At 39.0% G+C, this 18,700-nt stretch overlaps 1 protein-coding gene across 1 annotated transcript in view; it reads left to right on the top strand.

Annotated features, from left to right (window-relative positions):
- Nucleotides 1-18,516, top strand: part of LOC139663459 (ras-specific guanine nucleotide-releasing factor RalGPS1-like) — a 121,435-nt gene extending 102,919 nt beyond the window's left edge. Inside the window, exons 12-20 of the mRNA XM_071542138.1 lie at nucleotides 7,221-7,347; nucleotides 8,720-8,871; nucleotides 9,533-9,581; nucleotides 10,432-10,512; nucleotides 12,999-13,104; nucleotides 13,466-13,558; nucleotides 14,343-14,448; nucleotides 14,733-14,824; nucleotides 16,052-18,516. Coding sequence (XP_071398239.1) covers nucleotides 7,221-7,347; nucleotides 8,720-8,871; nucleotides 9,533-9,581; nucleotides 10,432-10,512; nucleotides 12,999-13,104; nucleotides 13,466-13,558; nucleotides 14,343-14,448; nucleotides 14,733-14,824; nucleotides 16,052-16,081 — 836 coding nt within the window. The 3' untranslated portion in view covers nucleotides 16,082-18,516. The remainder of the gene's footprint in view (nucleotides 1-7,220; nucleotides 7,348-8,719; nucleotides 8,872-9,532; nucleotides 9,582-10,431; nucleotides 10,513-12,998; nucleotides 13,105-13,465; nucleotides 13,559-14,342; nucleotides 14,449-14,732; nucleotides 14,825-16,051) is intronic.
- The last annotated feature ends 184 nt before the right edge of the window (nucleotides 18,517-18,700 follow it).

Below are 18,700 nucleotides of genomic sequence, written 5' to 3' on the forward strand. Positions count from 1 at the left end.
ATTTACTAATGGGGTTCATGTTAACTAAGGTATTAATTTATCCATTATTTAATAGTCTTCTTTATAAACTATTAAATAATGTATAAATTAATACATTAATTACACATTAGTTAACTGTTAATTAAGGGTTAGTTAATGCATTTTGAACCAATGTTTTCTTTTTTGTTGCCTAACCTTAACCAAAGTTGCTTTAGTTGCCCAAACATAATGGTTAGCTAACCTTCTCACATGACGGGTGAAAAGTATGTATTGTCATATAATCCTTTAATGATCCACAACACTTAATCCAAACCCCTTATTTTTATCGCTGAAATGTCCTTAATTTCTCATTACATAAACATGAATTATCCATTAAAAATAACAGCTTTAAAAAAGTAAGGTTAGTATTATGGGTTTTTAGGGGATTTACTCATGGGTTGATTCACAGAAACACTAGAAATTAGGGGATTTTTCATGCCTTTTGTGCATGGTTTACAGGATTATTAAGTGAATTTTTCATTAAATTAGAAAGTAAGGAGTCAAGATTAAGGGGTGTTTAAGGAGGTTTCGATGGGATCTCCTCCATTAATACCCTTAATTGATGTTGAGGGGATTTTGTATGAATTAAGGGGTGAAGTAATGTAAATTAATGAAAATGTACGATTATTTTAAGGGATTACTGATTCGTAGAGATCTTGCATTTCAGAGTTAATGCTCATTTAATAAAGTTTTATGAGAGATTTTATCTGAGGTGTTTTCCCCCAGTAAATCAGATTTACATGGATTTATTTAATTAATAGTAGTGTTAATTTACTCAGAGAAAGATGTGCAATGAGTTCCCAATATCATCAAGATGCTGGAATATTTAGTGAGTTTTTTTTTTTTTTTTTGGGCGTTTCTTGTTGTTGCATTTATAGAAAATCATGATGCAGGTGGTATTATTCTAGTGTTGTGAAGATATAATGCATTCATGCAGCAAGTGATATTTGAGTGTTGCCATGTAGAAATATATGGATTTTTTATATGGACGATAGCAATATTTTTGGATAGAAGCTGATTTATAGCCATTGTTCTGTGCCACTGTACCATATCTTACATCTGACCCTTTTCATGCCAAAAGCTTACAAGGCTTCTTTGTTTCCCTCAGAGTTTTACTCTTGTCAGGGTGGAAAAGCCTCTGAAACAGCATTTGGACCTAAGCTATTGAATAAAATCATTTCCATAAATCCATTTATCCATAATATATCGGTCTAACCTTGGTGAAGAAACAAACACACCAATGAGCATGAACGAATATGAATGTTTACTATAAACAAATTCTCCACCAAAAGCACCTGATTGCTGTTGTGCGCTCCATTAGTTTTATGTTTTTATTTCGTTTTTATTTATATAATTTAGCAAAACCGCAATCCCAACCATAATAATAGGTGCCTTACCAGCCTGGCAATCTCTGCAGAAAAATACATAGCTGAAGGGATAATTACAGTGAATTAGTTGGGTTGTTTATTTTCATAGGCAGGTAGTAGAGCGCTTGACTTACTCACACTGACACAGCCTGTTTATTTGTTGTGGATGCAGATGCAATTTTACTGATGAGCTAGGAAGCTAGTTGAATAAAGCTGATGTAATAACTCCATGTGCCTTATTTGTGGATAAATGAAGTCATGTTACCCATAGCCAATTAGGCAAATGAATGCCAGTGAAGACTTTTTATTCAAAAGCTCACTTATATTCTGCACAGCTAACGACTGATTAAACATCCCATGAGCAAGTTAACAACGCAGCTAATGGCCGTGTAACTCAGCACAGTCTTAAGGGATGCAACGCATTTATCTTTTTCCATGTCCTAATGTCTTGGCAGGCTTGCCGGGCACGTGACGGGATGTGTTTGCGATGGTTACCCCGGCAACTGCTGCCCCATCTCTGTCCCCCTCTCTCTTTTATTGCACATTTTATTCTGATTACAAGGCAGCAAACGTGGGCATACTCACATTTATAGACCCCATTACCACAATAATTGTTATTGGAATGACCAGTGGTAATTGGTAGTAGGTTTCACTTCAGATGAATCCTAATTACAAAATTGCTACATGCAGTATTATATATATTATATATATTATATATTATAAATAATAATAAAATCACTACAGTCACTATAATACGCGGAACATCAGTATTTAATTTAGGAAGGAGGCACGCATCTGACCTAATGATTAGACTATTACATGGAAAACTTTGGCTGGAAAACCTTTGTTACCCAGTTTGAATCTTAAAACCTGCGATGCCTTCTGCAGACTGGATCATAATAAACAACATTTAGATGAAACATATTTCATTCACAAACTTTTACCGTATATAGTCGCTTTTTATCTATTTTTTTTACTACTTAATCGTTTACTTTATCGGCTCTTATTTACTGTTCAGGGTCTGACATAACTGTTACCTAACTGAGACAGAACAGAAATTGGGGCTCAGGGGCTCTGGCTGCGTTTTTTGCTTGTTGGCCGTTTCTGCACAAGATCAAACGCACTCTTCACGCACTCTTGCCAAGCGGATGAGGTCAGTTTACTCACTCTCTCCGTGCACAACAAGCCAGCGTAAGATGACTTACGACGGCTCCAGCAGACACTTCCTCACAGCCGCACACACGCCAACGCACACGTGCGATCCCAAACACAGCCGAAATCATCATAACAATACACATGAAACGCTTTGTTTATAGGACCTATGACACCTCTAACAAACATCGAACACCTCATATCTACAATGCTAATTATATCAAGAAAAGATCAGATGATTTTCGATGCAACGCCTTGTCAAACACACTTGGGTATGTGCAACAGTTGGCACGGTGTGTTGGCCATCTTGTTTGACTCAGGCCGTCTTTCCAGAGAGCAGCAAAGTATCTTTTAATGACAAACAGAGTCTGTGCATTTGAAATGAAGGATGCCTAGGGGCAGCAACAGGGGCAGCAAAAGAGAAAAAAAGAGAAAAACCTACAGTATAAGGGTGGCATCTAGGCTGTTGATAGTAATAATTATTATTATTATTATAGCCTAGACATTTGATGTAATTTGGAAGAAATAAAATATCCCCCCCAAAAAAGCTGAAAAAAGCTGAAAAAAAAAAAAGACCACCCCGATAATATTGTATATCGCGATATATCGCGATATTTTGGCGGGACAGTATCGCGATATTACATTTTGGATATTGCCCAAGCCTAGCTCAGGTAGCATAACAAACACAAGTATTTACCTAGAGATGATGTAGTGTTTAGGCCACCAAAGACCCAAACCTCAAACAAGCAGGAATATTTCGGAATTTTCTGATTTTTTTATTTTTTATTTTTATTTTTTTCAGAATTTGGGGTTTTGGGGACATATGCAGCAATTCATTTTGAATGTGAGATTACTGTTTTCCTGAGATTACTTGTTTCAGCCTTCCTATTGTCTCAATGCAGAAGAATACAGCATGTCTGGAGGTGCAAGTGTGTTGTCATTGCTTGTGCTGTTTAAGTTAGATACCTGTTTGTTAGACCAGTGCTCACACAGAAACGACCTCCTCCATATTAACAGTTAAAAAGTAACAGCAGACTTGTGCGTGCACTCTGTAGAGTCTATCGCTCCTATCGTTCCATATATAAATCTCACCCAGCAACACACTACAAGGTCACTTCCACCAGTGGTTCCCAACGTGGGGTCCAGGGACCACCAGGGGTCCTTGAGGGGGTTCCAGGGGGTCCCCAGCAAATTGATGAATTGTTAAACTTCAGCATTATTTCATTTACAAGAAGTTAACACAATTAGAGAATGTAAAAGAATGACTGTTTTGATCATAGTTTCTCTGTTATCTCTATCTCCAATATAGATCGTCATGGAATTCTGGACAAAATCATATCTAACAATAAAAATATTCTCAGATGTGGCTCTAATGTGGACTAAATCAGGGGTCCTTGATATGAAAAAGGTTGAGAATCACTGACTCGCACGTTTCGAAACCCCCTTGTCGAGGTGCGCGGACACGGACTGCTGCACTCACCCTAATCCCGTTCATGATTCACGGCGCCGTCATCCCTTGGGTTCCCGCCGCCGCGCGTGACGGCGGCATGGCTACCCACCTGGCTCCGAGCCGCGGGGCCATTCGTACGTCTCGAGGCATACGCTAGACTAATTAAGGCCTCTACCCCAGAGGGATGACATAGCACCGCCGCGGGATAATTGCGCGGGTTCCCGAAGGTGTAACCTCGCTACATTATTGTTCATGATTCCAAAATTGCGGGCTGAGTGAATATTTTCCCCTTGTTGAAGAGAAAGCCCCCTAATTTGAACATAAACATGTGGGAATGTAGCTTAAACCACCTTACAGGCACAATTACATGCAGCTGACTTGTATGAGGCAGTTGCCCAAACGCTTCATTTTTCATTAAGATCTTAAGGTTCACGGTTCTTCCTGAGTAAAATATACTGCAAGTCGATCCACTTGAACATAGGCTTGAACATAGCTTATTGAATGGCCCCAATAGGTTTACAGTGAGACTGACTCAGAGGTTCCACTGGCAGAAAAATACATATGGTAACACTGCATCAATTCACCCAATCCACAGCCTCCTGCCAGAATGCTCATTTGCAGACAGGCTGATGATAGGATTATGTGGACAGACTTCTAACACCTACACAATGACTGTACAAAGCACATGTAGATGGACTCGCTACAGTGGGTGAAGGCAAAGGCCCCTGATGTAAGAAATGTCCTTGTCATCATGTTACTGCACATGCACGCTGTGCCTCTCTGGCTCCATCTAGTGGATTCAGCGCGTTTGTAAAGAGGAGTTTGCCAGTTCCAAGCAATTTGCCCCAGTGTCTGTCAACAAAGCTGTGCATAATACTGACATAATGTATGGGCAGAAATATGTGTCACTTAAAACTGAAATTGAATTATTTATATTTGAATTTGAATAGCTCAACTTGAATAATTGCACTGAAAAACTGAATCTGAATAGCATCATTTGAAGTTGAATTTATTAGTTTGAAACTGAATTCCAATAAACTTGAGACTGATTGTAATATTATGAAATTGAATTTATTTGCTCTGAAACTGTATTCAGTTCTCACAATTCAAATTCATTTCTTGCAATTTCAGTTTAGTGAGACACACATCCTGGTCGTTGAGGAAATATAAATAATTCAATTTCAGTTCCTAGTGAGACATATTTCTGCCCATACATATCTCGCTTTTCACCACGTATCTTAAAAAAAAAAAACATTTTAGAGAATTTCTTTTTGTCATACTCGTTTAGCAAACAAATATGTCCCCAGCGGCTTCACTATGAAACCAAACCCCTTCATTTTAGCCCTGAAATGTCCTTAATTTCTCATTCCATAAACATTAAGAATCTATCAAAAATAGCAGCTTAAAAAAAGTAAGGTTAGTATCACATGTTTATAAGGGATTTATTCCTGGGTTGATTCACAGAGATACTAGTAATTAAGTATGCTTTTTGTACAGGTTTACAGGTTATTAATGACTTATTAATGGAAAGTTCCCGTCTCCCTGAATTTTACATTAAATTAGAAAGTAAGCAGTCAAACATTAAGGGGTGTTAAAGGTGGTTTTGATAACTCCCTAAACTCATTTTAAGGGGATTTTGCATGAATTAAGGGGTGAATTAATGTAAATGTACGGGTATTTTAAGGGATTACTGGTTTGTGGAGATTACATTGACACTATCATGCTGCATCAGTTTAGCAGCATAGATAAGGCTTTGTTTGTCTCAACATATGTCGGTATGACATGAAGATGCACACACCCATACGTGCATGTGACTGTGTGTGTTGTCGGTCTGCAGTTTTGAAAATCTGACCACCCTCATGTAGAGAGAAGTTACTACACATGCAGTTGTTTTTGACTGACGTGATTCCCTGATCAAACAAGCAGAAGTTTTTTGTTATGGCTTGGTTTTGTTCTCTTGTGTGTGTTGGATGTAGCTGCAGACCGCTGTTTATGTGCAGAATTATTTGTTGTGTCTATTTTTTAGTGTCAGTCAGGAGACAAGCTGCCTGAGAATTACACAACATTGTATCCGTGGGAGCAGTGATTATCTTCTGGAAAGTTGCTTTCACTGATGGAATCAGTTACATCGCTGAATTCACTTATCTGACAGGGACTGGCTTGTTCACACACTTCCACTAAACAGACTGACAGGGTTGAAAATGGGGCCAGCTTATTTTTTATTTTTTTGTTCTAAGATGCATGTTTTCCAGTTATTGTGATATTTTGACGCTTTATCTCACACGCATTCAGGAGGCTTGTTTTGACTTAATATTTGTTCCAGCTAATGCAAAATATGAAATGCATATGTTTTCAGTGTGTTTTCAGAGTCATCATGCAATCCTTTTTTTCCAGCACAAAGTGGTAATAGGCTGAAAGTAAAAAAAAAAAACTGGTTTGTGACCCGAAACTGGTGGATTCAGATGTTAGGACCAGATAGGAACATCTGGGCAGAGACAATCAAAAAATAGTAGAACACACACCTAAGTTAAATGTGACAGCACATGTAAGGAGTCTGTGGCTATTATTTTTATTGTCTTTTTATCTTTTATCGGCTTTTTATTGTCTCATTATTGGCTTTTTATCATCTTTTTATCGTCTTTCTATTGTCTTTTTATGTCTTATCTTTTATCTTAACTCTATCTTACTTTTATTCTATTATTTTATTCATTTTGGTTTTCATCCTATGATTATACCACTATTTACTTGAATGTTTGCTCTTTTCCACCTCTGTCTTCCTATGAATTTAATCCCTGTTTATTATTGTTTTATTGCCTTTTAAATTCATAATTTGAGTGTTCTGCTTTTATTTTGTCTGTCAAAGCACTTTGTAAACTCTGTTTTTAAAGGTGCTATGTAAATAAAGTTATTAGTTATCATTATTATTATTATTATTATTACTTTTTCTATAGAAAATCTTGTCAGGGAAAAATGAATGAGAATAGGACTCTTACCTCCTTCAACAACAGTTGTCAAGGTGCAAAGTAATTCGACTTCAAAACTAAAATCATTTCCAGTATTTTGGTGTTGTGTGTAAGATCTGTGGATGTTTCATAATCAACATTCAAGATTTGGAGACTTTGCGCCAGAGAGCGATTCCAAGCATTGCAGACTATTGATTGCTGAATGGGTAACTTTGGAAGGATTCTGCATGATTTGTAAATGTCATTGTTTTCTTTTCTCCCGTGGGTCAGGTCTGTCTGAGGTGTCTGCCTCCGTGAGGTACAACCGACGGCCCACCTGCCCCGACGCCTCCGTGGGGGTCCACATCCCCACCCCGCCTCCCTCCCACCACAGGAAGAGCCATAGTCTGGGAAACAAGTACGTACCTCAGTCCAGAGAAAACTGGACTCAACCAACATTCAGTCTTTTGCCGCTTTCATCCATTTGGTATAAAGGATTTGGGTACTGAGGTTCAGACAGTTTCCAAACAGTTACCTCTTGCTGCCGTTTGGAGTGGAATTTTAAAGGATAATTCTGGCCATGGTGAATTGTAAGTCCATTTTCCAAATTGTGTGGGGTTTTTTTTAATGTTTTTTGGGGTTGTTTTTTTTGTGGTAACCTGTAACAGCAGGGATTTCGTAGATGTCCTACATTTTACCTACCGTTTTTCCTCTAATATTTGCCCGGGCTTTATTTACCTCAACTGCAGAGGGTACCAGGCCCTCTGCTAACTTGAATGGGGATAAAATAATTTAATAGTGTGGCTATTTAACTACTTCAAGATGGCAGTAGCTACTTCAAATGTAGCTACTGCCATCTTGTGGCACTTGTACGTTACTACAAACTACAGTTACATTATATAACAGGCACCAGGAGTTTACCAGTGTCCACCGTTGTTTTTTCCTTTGTTTTTTTCCCCGGCCTGTATTTGGGGCCGGCCTTTATTTGTTCGTGTCGACCACGGCCCTGGCCATTATCGGAGACCTGGCTTTTAATTGACTACCAGCCACTATTAGAGGAAATACGTTATATATTCAAAAATTTGATTCATTCATAGCAGATGAGAAACAAACTTTTTATTATCATGAGATATGATTGATTCGAGCATCTACATGTCCAAGAATAAAACTTCACCCAACTTCGCTCACTTAATAGGAACTGCATTCAGGCAGAGAAACTCTTCAAAGATCGTGGTGAGAGTTTGTACTGAAACTGGCTGAGCTACTCATGTTAGCGTTTGGACATCTTTTTTTTTATCTTTTTCTTTCAGAATCCAACATTGTTCCAATGATGCAGCTATTGCTGCTATAGTGTTTTGCCTTGTTCCAATGTTTACATTTTCACATATTGTCATAGAAATGCCTATCCTTCCTCCATTCATTCCCCCAATGAGGGCTTTCTGAACGTGCACACAATTCAAGAATGTTCCAATGTATTTGGATAGGAACTACTTTTCATTTTATATTCTTTAATAGGCAAAGCCTGGCGAAATTTTTGTAGAAGCACACATAGTTTGCCATCTCAGAAATTTGGTTTTGATATCATTTGGAGTTGAATAAAAACCGTTTCTCTGATAACAGCATGTAAAATCCACAGGAATTTTTACAAGGGAGAGAAGGATGCTGGAAAATGAGTTTACCATTCACTGTGGCTGGAACTCTCATTTAAGTGTAAAGTGCAGTGTAACACCATTAAAACCGCTATCTCCTTCTTAGCCTTGTCTTCTGATCGCTGGTCTCTCTCTACGCAGCATGATGTGTCAGTACGGCATGTCGGAGAGCAAGAGCGCCACGTTCCCCATAGAGAAAGCTCGGCATCTGCTGGACGACAGCTTCTTGGAGTCTCAGAGTCCGGTCAGGAATGATCCGCACAGTACATCCGTGTCCAATGGCTTATCCTTAGGTATAATAACCTCAAATTTTTGTCTCGTATGACGCAGGTATTTCTCTGTTCAGGGGTTATATGATACTAAGCAGAGGTGGGGAAATGAGTCACATGACTTGGACTCAAGTCAGACTCGAGTCACAGTTTTAATAGCTTGAGACTTGACTTGATGCATGAAGAGAAGACTTGAGACTTGACTTGACTTGTACTTTGATGACTTGAAAAGGTTTCTAAAGTCTTGACTTGAGATCTTGTGTTTGTGTAAATGACTTAGATTAGATCAAACTCTTACCACGTTTTTATCCTATTAAAACCATATTGCATTGAAAAGTCCTAGATATTTAGTTTTCTTTAAGATATTAAATTGATACTGGACTGGATTTGCTCCGACTTGACTTGGTGTTTAGGTCCCATTTAGACTTGGGACTTGACTTGAGACTTGTGCCTCAAGACTTGAGACTGACTTGGGACTCGAGCAAAGTTGACTTGGTCGCAACTCTGATACTAAATCATTCAATGTAACTCTTTTTATGGCAAATCTTTTAATTATTCCTCCCTTTACCAGATTCTACAAACGCCTTATTAGCTTTTCTCATAATTTCTTGATGCCGAAGAACATGGAAAATCGCAGACCATTTCTGTCTCTTCATAGCAGTTTTTTTCCCTGTATTCTCAATAGGCAGCAGTGAAAGCTCATTTGGGGAGGAGCTGTCACCTGGAATGGAAAGGTAAGGACCAATCATCAAACCCAACCAAGCATTCCAAATCCAATTCTCAAGGTTTTTAAATCACTTTGAAATTACACATCATGCGTACAGCATCCAGTACCACTAGTCAATGCCATGAAAATACAGGTTAGATTTCTTGTCTTTTCCCCATTATTGTACAGAGTTAAGATCATACAGTTTATTCTTATATGTGCTATAACTTCAGGAACATGAGAGAGTACCTAAACCCCAAACCCAAATCTGTAGTGAAGCCTGACACCTACTGGTGAAAAGTAGGGTACTGAACTGGCCATCTGCTACTGGCTGGTCTTTGGTTCCAGGTGATGTCACCACCTGTAGTACTCTATAGAAGGCACCAAAGACCAGCCAATAGCAGATGGTCAGTTCAGTACCCTACTTTTCACCATTAAATGTCAGGCTTCACCACAGATTTGGGTTTGGGGTTTTGTTACTCTTTAAGTTTAAACAAGTTCAACATTTTAAGTGATTCTAAACCTAAATACTGAAACTCTATCCTTTTTGACAGCTTAGCGTTATTTGGATTTTGCAAATGAATGTAGTCAAATGTGAACTGTACCTTGCAGCATAATCACTATGCAATGATATCAATGTTTCTGAATGTTGCTAACATCCTAACATCAAGTGTTTGAAAGTTTATCATGTATCTGTGTTTGTCCCGCCAAAAAGATGGCAGGTATTTCATTTATACCTCTAAGTCATGGATTAAAAACAAGGTGTATTCTCACTGATCAATTTACACTGTTACACTGAAAACATTTGCTAGCCAAAAAGCCCTTTTGATAGCCCACCTGACCACTCGAACTGACTGTGACAAATGTGTGATAAACAGGGGCCGCATGTACGCAACTCTGGGCCCCAACTGGAGGGTCCCGCTACGCAATTCCCCTCGGAGCCGCAGCTATGTTTACAGGTACAGTGCAGCAGGGGAACGATAGGTCACTATGTCACTCTCTCCAAGATTAAAATGTCTTCCTCTTCTGGGGGAAATGGAGGTTAGGCTCACTTGCATGTGCTGTCTCACACCCCATCCCCTCATTGCATGTTGGTGGAAGCTAGCCATTATTATTATCTCAAGTTTCAGGGATTTCATTAGACCATGGTCTGTACGCCCCATTTGGTTGCCAAGGTGACTAGACAATTGTTGCCCAATGACAATGACTGGTCAGTTGGTAAAGTTGCTGATCATAGCCAAAGTCCCCCCCTCAAAACATCATAGCTATGTCTTAAAGATGTTTGTGGGAGCAGTAAAATGTTTCATTTAATTCATTATTTGTTCAAAAAGCTATAGACTAATCTTAAAAAGGTGATTCCTCCCATTTAAAACAATGTCAGTCACTGGTTGTTTGTTTTAAAGTAGTTTAGTGAAAAACTCATCCCTGAGATTAATCTCAGAATTCTGACTTTATTGTATTAATTCTTCACATGTAGCCCTAATCCTCTTCCATATGCATCACATTGATGGTTTAATGGAACTCGATCAATGAATTAATGGATTAATGGAAAAACATTTAATATGGTTCCTTAACAATGACAATGATGATTCATTCAATTCAAATAACTTTATTTTTCAGTAGAAAACAATTACCGTATTTCCTCTAATATTGGCCCAGGCCTTTATTTACCTCAACTGCAGAGGGTACCAGGCCTTTATTGGAAGCAGTCTTATATTAGAGACAGGCCTTTATTTCTAATTCCCTCTGTTTGATAAGTATATTTGCTCATATTTTAGTACGAAGCCTCCTTGTTTTCTGATCTGCTTCTGTTAGGGTTCGTTAGGTAGCCGTTTTTTTGTTACTGCAATGCATTACCAATAATTACGGTACGCTCCAGAGACTTCCGCCGGCCGAGCCGTCTTGTGGCATACTGCCATCTTGTGGCACTTGTACGTTACTACAAACTACAGTTACATTATATAACAGGCACCAGGGGTTTACCGGTATCCACCGTTGTTTTTTCCTTTGTTTTTTCCCCGGCCTGTATTTGGGGCCGGCCTTTATTTGTTGACCACAGCCCCGGCCATTATCGGAGACCCGGCTTTTAATTGATTACCGGCCACTATTAGAGGAAATACGGTAACAACAAAAATATACTAACAGAAATTCTAACAACTGCATTACCTACTAATAACCACCACTGCATGGAGAATTAAGGAACCTATTCTCCAACGCGTTACTCTCGGCCAGTAGAGGGGCTCATTGCAAAGCCCAGCACTCCCAGAAATCAACTAGAATGACCTGTACAGTACAGTACAGTTCTACCAATCTGGCCCTCGGTAAGGTTCCCCATCACCTAAAGTACTTGTCGAATGTTTCATCGGCAAAGTGGGTTGGACCCAACCAGAGTCCCAGCACCAGTCAGCCAACCAGTCAACAGCTGAAATGAAAGGCTGGGCTAAAATTTTCTGTAAATTGAAAAGAAAAATCAAGGCTGGGCTAAAATTTTCAGGCAACAGGCAACTTCCACCAGATGGGATTTTTTTATTTCTTTTTTGTCTACTTCACTTGACACTCTTCACTCTTCTTCACTGGAGGGATGTGGTTTAAGTTTGTCTTGTGTCTGTCTGTCTTCCACTAGTATGGGGGTGTTCTCTTACTTTTTCTTTTCTTTTGCGAAGGTGAGAAAGCGAGAATTTTTTATTGCTTACACTGGGGCCTATGTGTCTTTCAGTATTGTTTAGCTGACTTGTTGTCTCTATAAGAAAAATAATCTCTGTGAGCACAATATACTGTACACAGCGCAGGTTGTACTGCATGTGCTCATTTATACAAAAAAGTTGAATGTCTATCCATAGTCTGGAATAGTAAATTATCACATAATTTAGTCCAATATCACATCATTCCTAGAGGGACAGCAGTAGCAGGCTCAGATGCAGTTTCTCCTAGTTGGTGGACTTACATTACATTGCCATGATGCTCATGATCAGTCTCAAACTACAAAGGAGGATTGGGGCCACATGTGAAAAATGTATTTGAATTCTGAGTATAACGCCAGAATTCAGAGAAAAAAGTCAGACTGACTTTATTCTCAGAATTCTGGCTTTATTCTCAGAATTCTGACTTTATCTCAGAATTCTGACTTTATCTCAGAATTCTGACTTTAAACTCAGAACTCAAATACATTTTTCACACGTGGCCCAAATCCTCTTCTGTATGAAACAAAGAACCACCAGCAGCTACAAAAGTCAGCCTGGACTCCCTCGCTTCCTCCCTACTCTCCACTTTCTGCCATCCTTGTCTAATATTGAATGGAGACATTCAGACAGCCTTACTCGCTTAAAGGAAAAATCCACCATTGGATCCTTTCAAGGCCCATTCACATGTAGAACGATAACTATAAAGATAATGCTTTTGTTTGGATCAACCCTTGCATGCCTTTCCCGATTCCCGACCCCCTTAGCTCCTCTGGTGCCAACTCCTGCTATGGATGCAGCGAGGTCAGCAGTGTCACCATCGAGGGGCCACTTCGAAGGAAGACCCTGCTGAAGGAGGGACGAAAACCCAAGGTAAGCTAGTCTACTTTGATCTTACTGCTGTTTAAGCAAGTGATTCTCAACCTTTTTCATATCAAGGACCCCTAATTTAGTCCACATTAGGGCCATGGATCCATTTGATTAGATTTTGTCTCTTGGACCCAAATCTGAGAATATTTTTATTGTTAGATATGATTTTGTCCAGAATTCCATGACTGTCAGTGGAACTATGATCAAAACAGTCATTCTTCTACATTCTCTAATTGGTCCCACGTTGAGAACCACTGGTTTAAGCAGTTCTATTTTTCACAAATATGTTTCCCCATATCAGCACACTCTAATTACAATCAATGAGAGGTGTTCAACGTTTCCATTTTATTTGCTGTGTTTCCAGTTGTCATCATGGACAAGGTTTTGGATCGCTCTCTCTGGATCAACACTGACGTTCTATGGGGCAAAAGCATTGAGGGCTTCTGAGAGGAAGCACGTAAGTTTGTTCATGTACATGGTATGTGGGACATTATGTTGTCATGGTGACATCTGTCAGTGTGTAGACACATGCTGGTGAACAAAATAACTCAAGAACAATACATGATAGAAACGTCATACTTACGCCTCCCATGCGTTATGTGGAGACAAGTATGCAGAGGTGGGGACTCTAGTCACATGACTCGAGTCACAGTTTGAATAGCTTGAGACTTGACTTGATGCATGAAGAGAAGACTTGAGCCTTGACTTGACTTGGGTCTCGACTTTAACTTGTACTTTGATGACTTGAAAAGGTTTCTAAAGTCTTGACTTGAGATCTTGTGTTTGTGTAAATGACTTAGATTGAAAGTGATGAGATTTGTTCCACCAGATGACTGAATTTATATTCTGTTTTCTAAATTTATATGGAAGGATTGAATTTATTGAAGTTGAAACTGATTCTAGAAATCAAACTCATGATGCTCTTACCAAGTTTTTATCCTATTAAAACCACATTGTATTGAAAAGTCCTAGATGTTTAGTTTTCTTTAAGATATTAAATTGATACTGGACTCTTGATTTCTTCTGACTTGACTTTCTGTTCTACATTTAGACTTGAGACTTGCCATTAATGACATGGACTTGACTTGGACTTGACTTGGTAATCTACATTTAGACTTGAGACTGACTTGGGACTCAACCAAAGTTGATTTGGTCACACCTCTGCACCTTTGCTCTTGTTTTGTTTTGTTTTTGCTACTTTGAGGCAAATCTGATGCATTATGGTCCTGTATACCCCACAGTACAAATCCACCGCCTGTAAGAAGGTATGTGTGACAGGATGGATGGTGGTGCTGCCAGATGACCCAGCCAGACCCAACATTTTCCAGCTAAATGACCCAGACAAAGGTGAGCTTCAGATCACCAAAAAGCTATTGTTACATTTTTGATTGCAGACCCTTTTTTTTTTTACCTTCATTTAAATACAAATAACCATACAGAGTTTTTTTAAACAATATCTTTTAGGCTTGGGCCGATATCTGATATTATCGAATATCGCGATAATATCATATATGGCGATATTTTGGCGGGACAATATCGCAATATAAAATTTTGGATATTGTCCAAAGCCTAATACCTATTCAGTCGTAGTAGCACATTTGTAACAGCTTTCCTGCCACCTCGCTTCACAGGCAATGTTTACAAGTTCCAGACGGGATCCAGGTTTTCAGCGATCATCTGGCACAAAAACCTGGAAGAGGCTTGTAGAAGCAATAGACCTCAGGTATGAGCTTTCCCCGGGTTCAACCACAACACTCAGCTGTATAGGTCAAGTGTACATTTTAGTAGGACACCATGCTTTCCAAACAGACAAGTAAAATGAAATGGTAGATATGAGAATTTCTCAGCAAAGTAATATATCGTAACAAAGTGAAGCATCATTTTAGTTCGGGCAGGACATGCAGTCATGCATCTCCACCCCCCCCCCCAGCCTCCTCCTGTCTGGTTCCTTATTAATTATTAATTAATCAATATACTTAATACTATATAGTAGGCTTGTCTCTTGAAATCATGACCATATTCAGGTGGCAGATCGTGCTTTCACCAGCCAGTTCACTGTTTTATCTGTTTTTTGTAGTTTTTTTGTAATCACCTTTCGCTGGCCAAAAATCCATAAAAATTTAAACCATCAACAGAAACATGGAGGCATCAAGAAGGAATAGACACTTCAAACAGACAACAATACTACAACTAGAACTATCCTCCACAGTCACATGCTGTATGAACACATATTCTTTTCATTTCATACAGCTGTGCAACTCTGGTGAGGCATATAAGTGTTCGCTCATCTCCCCACAAATGTAAGGTTACCAACGTTTATATTGGCCACATCAAAAAAAAAAAGTGTGTTCCAATAAACCATCTTAATTGCGCCAATCAAACAGTCAAACAGAATCAGTCTCAAATCCAAAACATTACGTGTGAAGGAGACCACAAAGTACCACCGAGTATATACAATTAACCACAAATTTATTTTAGAAAATAAACATAAGCACTCGAAACTGTCAAGTGTATGAAAGTAACTTCCCCAGGAGCCAGGCTGAGAAACGAAAGAGGCTGGGGAGAAAACAACCAATTTGTAAATCAAGTACAGAGGCCAACACGGATGTGTCAAAGTTTTAAGAGTTGACCTTTTAGCTTGGGCCAGTGCAGACCTGCCAGTCACTCACCAATCTCTGAACCCATCGTCTATCGGTCTGACCATTCTCGCATCTCAAGTTGCTAATCGGACTGTGAACAATGACCGGTGCACGGAAGAGGAAGTCTTGGCCCGGATATCCGCTGGCTACACCGGAAACCCTGAAACATTGGCCGTCGCCCCCAGAGTCTAATCATCGTCAGACCGATAGATGATGGGTTCCGAGATCGGTCACTCACTAAACTTGCCTCTGTACAGGTCAGTCCAATGCTTCTGTTGGTATTAAACGTCTGTCCTCGTCTCTCTCCACAGATACCAGCAAACCTCATGTCATTCGAATGAGAGGAAACCTTCACCCAGCGGGGGGAAATGATCGTGCCAAACCCATTCGTTTGGGAGTCCAATGAACTGTTGACTAAACCGATGGAACACAAGTGGAATTTGTACGGTACCTACTGAAACGGGGAGAGCGAAGAAGCATCCGACGTCCGATACTTTGCACCGTAGAAGAAGAAGCGTCTTTCATAACTTGGATGTGCGCCAACACACCCGCTGGCTTCTCGGCGAGGGCCGAGTGCGACGCGAGCGCGGGAAACAACCTAGCCGGCGGAGGACGGCGGCGAGGCGGACACGTCCCGTTTGTTTCTTTTGTCCACGCTTTCTCGCTCATCGCCATTCGTTACGCTGCTATAAAACACGTGAGCGAGCACATCGGTTTCTTGGCCCATGTTGGGTTTCTGATTGGGTGAAAAGATGCGTAAATGCACACGTATGGGCGTCAGTGTTAGTCGACTGAGGTTGATATTCCGATCGAGGACTGAAGCGAAAGGACAGAAAATAAATCTCGATGTACAAACGTTAAATTACGCGATTTTTGCTCTGCGAGGTTTACAAACGGCAACGATTTATGTTTTCTACGGTATAAATTACAGTAATTTGTCAAACACCATGAAAACAGTTGATTTTGCACTTACGTTATAAACATTTTACGTGTTTTTTTTAAATTCAGTTATTCAGTGTCAAGGTGATAATCGCAATCGCTCATGTATAAAACAGCAAGCTCATCTCCCACGCTCAACAAGTCATACGAGTGTATATATTTATTTGTAAAAGAGTTTATTTTTAGATGATTGGCCACCAAAGGGAAATTGTATGTTTAATTATCTTTGATTCACAACCTTCATCAGAGAGACTAATGGTGGAAAGCCCACCCTAAAAGTTTTATTTGAGATCTCATTTTGAGGAACATATAAGGGAAAACATAATCAGTATCAGTGCTGCTGTTCCTAAATGATTTGCTTCAAAAGCACAATGTAATGTTCAATTTCTAACAAAAACGACATGTTAGGTATGATAAAAATAAAATCACCAAAATGAAATGAAGTTTGTAATTAACATGAAGCCATATTTCTATGTATTCCCTGTTGTGAATCATGATAATCGCCAGTCATGTATGATGTGAAAATCATAACATTGGCAGAAAAAATATCCAAGACGAGCAAGTTTGAAAGAATCATCTGTCCAAAATGATGGGATTTGTTAAGCATCTTTTTTTTTATTTGAGTTGAATGTTGTTTTTGGGGGGTGTTCGCAGAAAATGTTAATGTATTTTTTACCACTCACCAAAGTGTGTATGACTGAGTCCAATGTTTTTGTTTAGTACTGTGTATTGTATTATTGTTTTTAAATGAAGGACTGCAACAACTGAACAAAGTAAAAAAAAATGGGCGTTCCGATATATAAATGTTCCTTTTCTCATATATCTCGATCTGAGATTCTGCGTTGAATTGCGTTTTCAAATCTGAGTGGAAATAGCGTTTTACTTTATGTGGTCAATGCATATCATCCGACTTTTCATGATATAATCGTTTCTCGTGCATTTTGAAATTTCCATAAAATGTGAACGTTAAAGGAAGTCGTGCCTACAGACTTGAGACTTGCAATATGTTCAGCTGGGATTGCCGGAAAACAAGATTTTGATCTCTAATTATCAGTTTTGATGCTGTCGTTTTCACTAACTTCTCATGTCTGTGAGTTGCCCATATCGTTTATTAGCACTCGTCAACCACATCTACAACCAATGCTGATGGATCTAGGAGTGATGAAAAAGTTTGCTATTATAATTATTCAAATGGACTGTAGTTATCAGTGGTTTTGAAGAAATGCAGTGCAATCACTTTGACAAATTGCCTTTCTATTATTTGTTCCCTAAAATGATCACAAACATCCCACCAGCATCTGTGCATGTGCCAGTGACAATTCCTAAAGACAACCATTATTAGTTTAGACTCTACTTGACCCAATTTATTGTATCAACTTTCCCTCATCAAGTATCATGGCTGTTTTTCCTGTCATTGACTATCCAAATATGTTTGATCAAATAGTGTATTTCAGCATCAATTTGTACATGATTACATGATGTCACTTTCCAGTTTGTTTCTAAGTATTTCAACAAGCTTTACTTCACTAACGAGGGCATCGTTCGTTCTTCTTTCTTCACTAGTTCAATTGTTTTGATACTTGTATCTGTGAGATCCGGACATGAATTGTTTTTAATCGAACTCCAGAGAGGAAAAACAGGTCGTGTACTACGGGACATTGCATGTATTTTTTGTGTACAAAGTTTCTAGTGTCTGTTGTAACTGTGAAAAAAAAGATAACCACTCAGTTGTATTACTCTGTGATTATTTTGCTAAGTTATTTCTTACCATGGCATTGCTATATGTTGCTGTATTTTTCAGCTTCAAACGGACACTGAATTGTGAATAAAAATTATGTAGAGAACGTCGTCGCCTATATTGTGAGTCACAATTGCCATTACACACCACTAGGTCTGCATAATGTGAGCCCTTACACATCGCTCATTTTAGAAATTAATTTGATTCTGCATATATACATTCAAAAAACAAGCTGTAGTTAATACATGGAATGGAATCTTGATACATTTGGCCTGATCTAAAT

Source organism: Centroberyx affinis, unplaced genomic scaffold, assembly GCF_046629955.1.
Source record: "Centroberyx affinis isolate AG114_WGS23_722 - 3 ecotype Tasmania unplaced genomic scaffold, CSIRO-AGI_Caff_v1 ptg004023l_1, whole genome shotgun sequence".
Taxonomy (NCBI): Eukaryota; Metazoa; Chordata; class Actinopteri; order Beryciformes; family Berycidae; genus Centroberyx; species Centroberyx affinis.